At 40.1% G+C, this 11596-nt stretch overlaps 2 protein-coding genes across 6 annotated transcripts in view; one reads left to right on the plus strand and one right to left on the minus strand.

The window, feature by feature from the left end:
- The window catches only part of LOC144527470 (replication protein A 70 kDa DNA-binding subunit-like), a 43957-nt gene extending 39167 nt beyond the window's left edge, over positions 1–4790 (minus strand). For all 4 annotated transcript variants that reach the window (XM_078265512.1, XM_078265510.1, XM_078265509.1 and 1 more), the window contains exons 1-6: positions 4675–4790; positions 4048–4095; positions 2849–2927; positions 2038–2146; positions 1849–1940; positions 1658–1753 (exon numbers count right to left, since the gene is read on the minus strand). In XM_078265512.1, the coding sequence (XP_078121638.1) occupies positions 1658–1753; positions 1849–1940; positions 2038–2146; positions 2849–2927; positions 4048–4095; positions 4675–4707 (457 nt within the window). In that variant the 5' untranslated portion in view covers positions 4708–4790. The remainder of the gene's footprint in view (positions 1–1657; positions 1754–1848; positions 1941–2037; positions 2147–2848; positions 2928–4047; positions 4096–4674) is intronic.
- A 570-nt stretch (positions 4791–5360) lies between these two features.
- Positions 5361–10789, plus strand: smyd4 (SET and MYND domain containing 4). 2 transcript variants are annotated; one of them, XM_078266431.1, is made up of 10 exons: positions 5361–5577; positions 5952–6096; positions 6302–6391; positions 6919–7906; positions 8296–8541; positions 8907–9097; positions 9241–9388; positions 9514–9630; positions 10287–10410; positions 10564–10789. In XM_078266431.1, the coding sequence occupies exons 1-10, from the start codon at positions 5441–5443 to the stop codon at positions 10685–10687; spliced, it is 2310 nt and encodes a 769-aa protein (XP_078122557.1). In that variant the 5' UTR covers positions 5361–5440; the 3' UTR covers positions 10688–10789. The 2 variants fall into 2 exon arrangements, with proteins under 2 accessions (XP_078122557.1, XP_078122558.1); XM_078266432.1 differs by having other exon boundaries at positions 9283–9388.
- The last annotated feature ends 807 nt before the right edge of the window (positions 10790–11596 follow it).

Raw genomic sequence — 11596 nt, forward strand, 5'->3', positions numbered from 1 at the left:
TAAGCTTTGCATTTTAAGAGTTCCTTCTGAATGACTGCATAATAAAAAAAGAACTCAACAAAATGGTATTCAGTTTGAGCAAAGCCCTCATGCTCATTGTATCCAACTTTGCTAAATGAAGAAATTAACACTTGCCTATATTAGTGAGGTATTTAATTACTGTAATCTGAGCAGCAAATGAGTAGTATCAATCTATATGACATGTAATATCCATGAACAGAGAGCTTGAGGGCCTCTGGGTGCATTGTTTTGTTGTGTTTTTTTAAAATGATTTATTCAGACGTCTCTGCCTTGCATGCAGTGGCTTGGGAAAGCAAACACATATATTTTTGGTACCACTGTCAATACCAGGGCTCCAGATAGGGGTGCGTGATTTATCGACTCAATATCGTTATCGCAATATCACGTTGCGCAATATTATATCGAAAGTGTCACAATAAGTATGCAATATTTTGTTTATTTTGTAGAGCGCTGCGCTGCGTCCAGTCCGTTGACTGTGTGGCTGTGTTGTGTTTGATTTAGAGCCCGCTTGAAACGCTATAATGATCATGTTTCATTGGCCAGTTACCGTGCCACTTACACGTTAGTGCACGTCAGCGCACGGGGCCACTACATGACAAACCCTATGTAGCGTACCACGTGTCTGCATATTTCAACACAGTGACAGTGTAAGTAAAGAAATAGATAGAGACAACAAAACGGAACAAATCAGAGAAGCGGAAGAAAAGTTGTGTCCTGTTCTCTTTATATATTTTATACTGTCCAACCAGTAAAACATTGACACATGTTCTGTAGACATGGTCCTTATTTATTTATTTATTCATTCATGTTGTACCAGTCCAATATGACTGTCAGTTGAAATAAACCTTGTGTTGTATTTGTTATGAATCTATTTTGATGCGTTTTCCCATAATTTTTGTAATTGTACATATGTTTTAAAATATCGAAATTAATATCGATATAGCAATATTCATAATCGATATCGCAATATCACATTTTGTCAATATCGTGCAACCCTAGCTCCAGACTATGGCCAAATGGCATTTTGCAAGCATTTTCTTTGAGACATTGCGAGCATTTTTTTACAACTACTCGCACATGGGCGACCTGCAAATTTGACAACTTTTTTTATTTCATGTTGAAAAACGAGGAGAAGCGAGTCTGCCAAGGTTGGCCAACGTGTGCGAGAAGGGGAGGGTCCGTGAGTGATGAGTCAACTGTGGGTAACGCATGGATGTGATCTACACTCGTGTGTCTCTCTTTCGTGGCGTCGCACTCATCACACATGAGCTGCACAGCGCTGCTGTTACCATGTTTCCGTGAAAATCACGTTGTATGATGTTGCAGTCCATAATACATTTATGTGTGGTGATCCGCAGCCGAAGTTCATCCATTTTGTTTGCTAAAGACTGTACATTGGCGAGGAAATGCTAAACAGTAATAGACGATAAGGAGTTAAGGCCGTTACACACAGGGGGCGTGACAAATAAACGACACGGAAATGCAAAATAATCGTAATAGAAATCAAACACCATTATCATGGCACTGATAATTTCAAAATTGTTACAGCATTTATGTGTAATGACTGAGAGGACAAGATAATTATATATACATAGAAGCATGAAATCATATACAAAATCTTTGATATGACACTCACTGCTGCTGTTCTTATAGGAGGGTCCGGGTACTGCAGCAGATGGAGGGGAGGCCGGGACAGAGGTACTTGAGGCCGACTGCTGTGGAGATGACATGTCTGCAAGTTGAACAAACACCATAAGGGACCTGCAGAAGCAGTTTACAGTATTACTGTTTCTACCGGCATGCATGTGAATTTTAAAAGAATCATACCAACTGTATTATATTGAGTGGGATTTCCAATCTTCCCTCCAGTTTCCTCGGCCGATTGCAGTATCTCCATGTCCATCACAACCACCACACGCCTGGAAGAAAGTTAAAATAAGCACAAAGGGAATTATATGTGGCAAACAAATAGACAGAAGGGAGCAGGAGGAAGGAAATGCGAATGAAAACACAAACCTGCCATCTGACAATGTGTTGACGGTTGTCTTCTTCAACATACACACACAGTTAGGTACCAGGAGGTTCTCTTCGTGCAGATTGTTTAACTGTGTGGCCAGCAGGAAAGCTACATACACAAACAAAAAATGATTGAACAGATTTATCTATCATTGGTCCCCAATTATCTTCTAAGATACAATTTTTGCTTAGAAATACTTTTGTACTTTGTAATTCACAGAGGTGGGTAGTAACTCAACTAGCAAGTATGATATTTTAAAATTGATCTTATCAATACATTCATGCAGATAAAATAAAATAATTTAAAAAAATAAGTAACATACTTGTATTAAACAGAAATAAATTTAGAGATAATCAAAATGTAAAGCAGTGCATTACCTAGAAATAATCATGTTTCACAGTGGCAATTTCTAACCTGATGCACAGCAGATGTAACATTATTATTCCAAAAAGAGACTTGACTCAGACTCTTGACCAAAACTTTACTTGGACTCTAGCTCAAGACTTGATACTTGACAAGGACTTGCATTAAATTACTTTTCAAGATCTCTGGCCTGCACAGACTAAATAATAATAAAACACACAGTAACTTGTACTTTAAGTATTTTATTGATCAAGTACTTTTACTTGAGTAGGTTTGTCAAATGGTAATTTTACTTGAGCATTTTTTTACAGTAGTAATTGTACTTTTACTTGAGTAAAGATTTTCAGTACTCCACCCACCACTGGTAATACATGATATTACCCTTGTTGGAATGTTTGCCTGTCAACTTGCTGTCTGACAGTGTTGTGGCTACTGCAAGATACTCACAAGTAAAATAGTGCTGACCATCACTCATTATAACCCGGAACCTGGGTGGACCAGAACCATTACTGACCTGACGGAGGTTCTGACAAACAAATTTAAATTATTTGATAGTAAAAGCAGAAAAAGACAGGAAATGCAGGGAGAGAACCCAGAAAAGAAATAGAAACAGAGCCGTTTTCCTAGGTGAAGGGAAAGCAGCTCCTCTAGCAGATAAACATGTATCTGCCTGCCTACATTTATAACAAGGGTAGGTATCCCTTTATAATCTTTAGGTGGACTAAACCAGTAAATCTCAGTGACCGGGCCGTAAAGATGTAGGCCTATTCTTCAACAATATTAAATAATAAGGAGGTATAAAACATAAATAAATACATACATAAAGAAGTCTGATTCTATCATGTTGAGACAGGCAGAGACAAACTGTCCTGTATTTTATTTCTCCCAGTACAATTTGTAGTTTTCAATATGAAAACAGCTATTAAACTGTGGGTTTGTAAATTTTAGGAAGAACTCTTCTGGGACAGATTTCAATTTTGCCCATTGGGTTAGGAAGTGCAGCTCTGTCTCTACAGCAGTTCCTTCATGCTGTTGGCACAGTCACTCCACTTTTGGCAACCATGTTTTCTGCCCGTTTTTATGGACAGGCTGTGAGCACTCAGTGAGTACTTTGTTCACATCAAGGTTTAAGGTTATTTTTTATTGTTCTACTTGGGGACATTTGTTTGTTTTGCAGCCAAGGTTCACATAAAAACAGAATACCAAAAAACAACGGACACATCGACACAATAAATCACAGAGCTAGAGAAGGGAAATGGAAATTCATACCAAGTACACAAGTAGAAGAGTGCAAGGGAAGTGCAAGGAATGCAGCCAGAGTGCTATTTGTTATTAAGCATATCAATAGCACATGTTTTGAAGTCATCAGTCACCTTAACAGATAACGCAGACTTTTACTTTGTGTGTGTAATTTTGCCATGTTATAATTTGGTTGACTTTGATAGTGATGCAGAACACAGTTCGTACTGTTTGTAAACAAAGCATCAGGAATCAGCTGAGTGAGGCTCATACGTTGGGGCTGCAGGGCTTGCTGCAGGGCTTGCAGTGGTAGAAGTGGGGTCACGTTGTTTTAGATGAAGCCAATACTTAATTGATCATTTTTGGATTGGTTGGTCAAGTGGACTCTTAAATATAGGTCTACTTACCAGCAGCTGCAGCACTGGGTTGCTCATCGGTGATCCTTTTAACAGGGCCTAGACAATAACATACATGGACTTGTTAGTATCCACCGTACTGCTGGCCCCATCCTGTCCAATCACATTAGCATGTTACTAATGCAAAGTTACATTCCAACATTAATAAATAAATGAAGTGGCATTTATATTGTACCGCCCCTAGCAGGTGAGCAGTAAGTTAGTGGATGACGGAACGGGACTAGATCAGACCGTCCTGTTGTTTTCATTCACTCTCTGGGCCCCAAACGTTTTTGAAGAACTGACCAAATGGTAAGACTTCAGTCCAACCCATGGAAGGTCTATCCACATAACTGATGCGTCAATATTTCAATAAATGACGCAAGCCTGCATTTATTTCACCCCATTAACAGAGAAACTTCAGACTTACAACAGCAAAGTTTAAACAATTTGAAAGGTTAATGCTAACGTTACTGTAGTGTAGATTCAGATGTGAAACTGGTATCTCATTAACTTAGCTGACAGTGCTAACAGCTGTAGCTAGCAGAGCTAACGTTACATTGGTAAATACCAATAGTCTCGATGTCAGTATTTCAAATACAAAAACAGTAATTCAGTTATATTAATAGTTATGCTTACTTCAATTGCCCCCTGTGTGAGTATTTCACCCATGTCTCACGAGTAAAGTGCTCCTCAAAGCCAGCAGACTTTTGTTTTTATGCGTAGCCAAGTTAAAGTTATAGAACTTATCGCGAGAGAAATGAGACAAACGGTATTTTAGCAAAAAGACTACGTCAAAGCAACAAACACAAACTACAAGGAAATGGCACATTTATGCCTTCAAAATAAAATAAAATAGCACAGCTTTATTAATTAGCATAATGGCAAGATACTTAATATAAAATAAAATAAATAAAACGCTCAAGTAAAAACCGTAAGGTAAATCATACTTGAACAAAACATGAATTGTTAGTCTCGCTTTGCCAGACCCTCCTCCACCGTGAAATAGGGTCTGGCAGAGCGAGACTAACAATTCATAATGTAACTGTAAAGGATAGGCCTACTCTTTCACAGCAATGTGAAAATCAATTATTTCCCGAAATAAAATCACATTTATCTTGTTTTAAACTTCATGACAATGCATAATAAGGCTAATACAATGGATTTAGCTAAGATTAAGGACATTTTTTCATACATGTGAAAAATACACGTGTATTTGAATTTTCCTTGGACAGCGATGGGTTCTATAGTACAGGCTTTATTTTGAAGGTTGTGTTCGGAAACTCCCTTTTTTAGCCACGCTGGCTTGTTGCAGTGGAGCACTGTCTGCTACAAGCATGCGTGAAACGGACTCAAAACAAACCAAAAACTGTCCTCCTGTGCTAATGTGGTTTATTTTTAGTTCATGATGGATCTACCGTGCGTCCAGTGGCAAGATCATGTTGCACAGAAATGGACGAGACTCGACCCCGAGCTAAAGGAAAAGTTTACATCCCTGCTTGAAATATATGATGTTTTCAAATTTGCCCTAACTCTGACAACGTGAGTAGCTAACGTTAGCTTATTTCTGTTTGGTGCTTGTGGGTTTTCGGCCCGGCTTCTATCTGATTAATCTAAGTACACAGTTTATTATCTAAATAAATGGCCATTTAAAGCGTACATTACTGTTTTGATCAACCATTAGGGGACACGACCTTATTTTTGATTGGACCAGTTGACCCATTTACACAGTCTATATTACCTTGGCTAATGTGAACAGTTTCTAGAACTTGTGTAAGGCTATAAACAATAAAACCCCCAAAGTAAAAAGTAAAGCCCAGCTTTCCTTCTGCTGGGGAACACTTTGAACCCAGAGGCAATCATTTAGTGGTTGATATAGAGAAACTTTCTAATTTGTCTACATTTATGTTTTACAGCCAAGAAGATCTGGACTTCGTGCAATCAATCTCTGCAGGATACTCTGCAGAGAAGGATGCAGAGCAAGCAGCCAAATGCAGGGAGAGGGGCAACTCTAGTTTTAAGACCAGAGAATACACTGCAGCCGCTCTGCACTATTCACAGGTGAAGTGAAAATGATGTTCTATTGATCCCTATAAGACAGAAAACAAAAAAGTCAATGACACCTAAACTGGTTTAAAATCGGAGACATTGCTTATATTTTGAGAACAGTAATGTAGAACAATAATTTGGGATTATATAGCAGTATGTCTTAAAGTCCTAATTAATGTGCCTTTTCATCCAGCTTCTCTGTCTCCTGTCATGACAGGGCATATGTTTTGCTCCTCTAAGTTCGGAGCAGCTGTCTCTGTGCTATGCCAACCGCTCTGCTGCCCTCTACCATCTGCAGCACTACCAGGTGAGATGGTGCCATCTTCAACAATTAAATAATGAAATAGTGTTGTACTTGTGGTATCATTAAACCCTGTTATGCTTCTTATTTGACTTAGTTGACTGAAAGTGGGCCTGTAACAGATTGAAAGATTATTTTAGATGTCCACCAGGTACTTCTGGAACCAGTGGCTCATCTTCTATAATGCTTCATTTAATTGAAGCATATTGGCCACATGATTGGCTAATTGACTCAACCTTGTTTCACAAATTAATTTCTTCTGACTCTACTAAAGAAAGTCAAAAACATTCCAGGTCTTTTATGTGCCGTTGTTACTACTTGTTTATGAGAAATGGCTTCATCATTCCTTTCTCAGCCTTCTCAAGACAGCATTTCCTTGTTTTAAGTTTAGATCTGTCCTAGAATTTTCCCAACATCTTAAAGTTAAGATGCTGACTTGTATACATTATTAAAATGTCAGTCATCTTTATGTTTTGCTCACAATCTTAGATTTTGTAGTGACTAACACTCCAGTGTTTGTTTTTCCCCCTCAGGAATCCCTTGATGACATTGACAGAGCTCTAAAGAACAGCTATCCCTCTCATCTTTTACACAAACTAGAGGACCGTCACACGCAATGCCTCAAGCACCTCTCTGTAGGTCAAAAGGCAAAAGAGGATCAACCCAATCCTGCCTCAAAGAATCATAAAGATCCAGACAGAGTAAAAAGGGAATCTGTTGATCCTCTTACAATTGGGATTCATCCTCAAGCTGCTGTTGGCTTCAGCCCTGAGAAAGGTCGACACCTTGTGGCTGAAGGGAGAATAGCAGCTGGGGAGGTGATCCTTCATGACAGGCCATACAGCTGTGTCCTTATACCAGGGATGGAGGAGTTGAAAGAGAAGGGACGAAGGCAGGACGCAGAGAGAGCAGAGTTGTTTGGAGTGGAACACAGGCGCTGTCACAGGTGTTTGATTGAAACACTGTGTCCTGTGCCGTGTGAGGGGTGCAGCTACAGCCGATACTGTTCAACTTCCTGTCAGCGAGACGCCTGGGAGGAACATCACTGCTGGGAGTGTCCGCTGGGAGCAGATCTGATGGTGATGGGTGTGATGTCACAGCTCGCTTTGAGGGTAACACTAAAAGCGGGGTTAAAAAGCATCCAAATGGCCAGGGATCCAATCAGAGACGAGCACACAAGCTGTCTAAACAGAGAGTCCAGTGATCCTTGTACTTCATACTACGGTGACTCTTACTCAAGCGTGTTTCACTTACGGCACCACCTGGATCACCACAGCCCTGGTGTTTGTTTCCTCTGTGCAGTTACCATAGCAGCACTCTACCTAAAGCTCAGCAAGGCAGGATCTCCACCTGCATCTTGGGACCTTAGTAGACCCTTAGGGGCAAACAGCCAATCACCAGATGAGGAGGGAGGTATCGCAGATTGGAACTCGGAGCTGTGGCTGCTGGGAAGTGCAGTTCTGAGGCACATGCTGCAGCTGAGGTGTAACGCACAGGCAATCCTCATGCTGCAAGATACAGGTGACTGATTTGACAAGAGGTATCACCTTGCCTCAAATTGAGTTTTGTCACAATGAAAAATCATAACTACCGTATGTCTTAAAGTCAGAAATATGAAAGCAGTTTGTTCCCCCTTTAATCTTGAGTGTCCAAAATTCAAAGGTATTCAGTTTATTATAATAGAAAAACACAAACATTGACATTTGAGAAGTTAGAAACAGTGAATTGGGGCATTTTTGCTTAAAAATGACTTTTAACTCTATCTAAACTGTTGAACCGTAGATTCATTTTCTGGTGATTGACTAATTGATTCAGTGTAATTGTCATTGTGTTCATCATACCATCCACATGGAAGAAGTTATGTTCTTGAGTCACACTGACATTTACTTCCTGGTTCTTGCATCTCACAGGAGCAGCAAACTCACCAGTGCAGTCCAGCAAGGAAATTCGCATTGCTACGGCAATATTCCCAACGCTTAGTCTTCTGAATCACTCCTGCTGTCCCAACACCAGTCTGGTGTTCAGCACTGGAACCAGACTGTCTGCAGACTTCAGTGAGAATGTGCCTGAGTCCAGAAGCACAGCACGCGGAGTAACTGTGACTGTCAGAGCAGCCAAAGTTATCACTCTGGGACAAGAGATCCTGCACTGCTATGGTAAGAAAATGTGTAATTTTGCCAAGTCCAATGAGTGCAAAAGAGATGTCCATTAATGGGAAAAGTGCACCTTTCCCACATGAAACAGTAGGGGTGTATTAACCACAAAGCTCATTTACATTATTATTCTCACCCTTTGTAGCATATGCTCAATAGGAAAATTGACATATTTCAGAAGATACAAGGGTGCATAGCAAAACTGAACCTTACATATTGTGGAGATGAAAAATGCTGTTTGGATGAAGACTAAACATTGACATTATTCAACTATACATCATGAGTTGTTATGTCTGGTACAAATGTATTTACCAAACCTTGTGAGTTATAACTTGTGCTGTTATCAACCCCTATCTTCCCTCCCTCAGGTCCCCACAACAGTAGGATGGCAACCCAAGAACGCCAGCGTCTCCTGCAAGAACAGTACTATTTCCTGTGTCAGTGTGAGGCCTGCACCCTGCAGCAGGAGGGTGGTTCAGAGGGCAGACAGCAGTGGTCGGGGGTTGGAGGCAGTCTACAATCTGGACTTCTGTGTGGCAAGTGCAAAGGATCTCTCAAAGTAGGCATTTATTAGTGTGGTTTTCTGTTACTTACAATTGTACTACATGATTAATTGTACTACTTATTGATGAATTCCTCTTCTGATATTTACCTTACTACTGTTCCATCTCAATCATTTGAGGCGCTTTATATGATTTTTAGAAAAGCAGTGAGGCCAGAGGAATAGGATTTATATGTTCGCAGTCATCCTGTGATCATCGAATGTCTTCATCTGAAGTGAGCCACAGGCTGCAGGAGATCAGGGTCGACCTGGAGAAGGCTGTGGACCTCATGGAAAGAGAGAGGCCAGGTGGTTGTTAAAAGAAACTCCATCCATATGCTGACTGCAATATGCAGATACAGTGTATCATTGTCATTTGTTTAGAAGGTCTTTGTTACATCTCCATGTTATTCTTCTGCTCCTCCCTCCCTCAGATGAGGCTCTGACACTGTTGAGACGGACCCAGAGTCAGTCTGGACTGATACTTGCAGAGACACACCCAGTACAGGGGGAGTTGGCAGATGCCACAGCCAGAGCATATGCTTCAATGGGTGAGAATAATAATGCACATGAGCTTTGTGGTTAATACACCCCTACTGTTTCATGTGGGAAAGGTGCACTTTCTTCCATTAATGGACATCTCTACGATTTGTTGAGCATGTTAACGTTAACTTCCTGGAAGGTTGCCACCTGAAAAGGTCTGTCTCTAAAAACCCAGTGCACTCTGGGGATTTTATTAGGCTTAACATACTTCAACGGAGTGCTAGAGATGGCTTAATCAGTTGAGTATTTATTTTTTCAACTAGATATTACAACTCAAACACTCTACCAAACAGCAAAGAAAACTACTAAAGGGTAAAGGAAGAACTGATTAACTTGTTATACTAATGTACCATTGATAGTAGTGTTGTATGATCGAAGTAAACATTATTGGCCCTGGCAATAATGTCGCTGTGGAAGGCTTATTTTTAGGTAAGAAATAAAGAACCACCATGACACTTAATTAGCTAGAATGCTTAATAGTATCAGGTTTAATTTCAGATAAGTAGCTAAAGCCAAGAAACCAATGACAGAATTCTCAGACACCTTGGGGTGTCAGATAAATCATTTTGACCTTTGGCTTAGTCATCACCAGATCTGTGGGCAGTTTAGATTTTTGCATTGCTCTCATTGCTTTTTTTTCTTTTCTGCTGTTCCTGTACTGTAGGTGACTGGAACAATGCAGCCTCCCATCTGGAGAGAAGTGCTGCAGCTATTGGCTCCCAGTACGGAGAAGACAGTATTGAATTGGGTCGACAACTCTTCAAATTAGCTCAGCTACACTTCAATGGGTGAGTCGACAATTTTCATGGCATGCCATGTTCAATGTCTGATGTTATATGTGTATATACAGTGTAACTATCCAACTACTTAATTATTTTGATTGACATTATTATTAGAAACAACAGTTATGTGTGTGTGTCTCTCTCCTCTCCTTCTCCCAGTAGTGCCAGAGGCCCAGCTCTCTCTGTCATCCCCAAAGTCAGAGAACTCCTCTGCCTTCACATTGGCCCTGACTGTCACGAATTACAGGAGCTGCGAGCTATGGAGGACTGTCTACGGGGGTAGTTTAACATATAGGTGACACAAGAGCGAACATTTTTACAATATAATTACAGTTTTGAACTACGTTTGTAAGTCAAAGTAATTAAAATCTGTGAAAGTTTCTGATTGTGGGTCTTGTGTGCGTTTGTATGTATTAAGAAATTTATATATTACCGTTTATAAGCACTTGTGTACTTTTATACTGATGTACAGTTATACTGTTTTAGAAGGGACATTCCAGTCTGCACAGCTACCAAATTGCCACAGGGATACATGCATACATACATTATTGTGGCTCTGTGACTTCTTGGTCTCAGAATGTATCCATCAATAATTTCCATGTCATGTGGTAGTCTTACAGTGTGAAGCAACTTATCCACCAGGTACTGCCACGTTACATATACTTCTCTGAATGAAACTGAAGTAAATGTGTGTTTTCATGATTGTGGACTTTTTGTTTGAAGACAGTCAAAAAGCAGGCATGGTTTGTACTTTACCAAGTAATCAATCTATACAATCTGCAAACACTCTACACATATAGGTAGTCCTCTGACCTTTTGGTGGCAGCAGTTATCCACCAACAAATTCAATTTCATGCTTCGATGGCCGTAAAGCAAGATGTAGCTCTGACTCTTGTACCTACAGTTCCCACCCCATGTCCCCCAATACCTTTTATACCTTCAACCTTAAAGTATTTATGAGCAAGTCATATTAAAGCATTATGTTAAGGTTTTAAAAGGGTTTTTTTTTCTCAACTTGTGATCAACTAGTAACACTCAATGTAACTGGTGGATGAGGAGTAATGCTAAATGTGCCACATAAACAGCAAGAAAATAAGGGGTCAGATTACAGATTCCTTGGTTTTCAGAGATGAGTGAAAGCTCCTGTTGGGCAAAGACAATAAAATCTTGACCACAGCTGCAACTCCTGAGC

Source organism: Sander vitreus, chromosome 13 (genome assembly GCF_031162955.1).
Source record: "Sander vitreus isolate 19-12246 chromosome 13, sanVit1, whole genome shotgun sequence".
In the NCBI taxonomy this organism is placed as follows: Eukaryota; Metazoa; Chordata; class Actinopteri; order Perciformes; family Percidae; genus Sander; species Sander vitreus.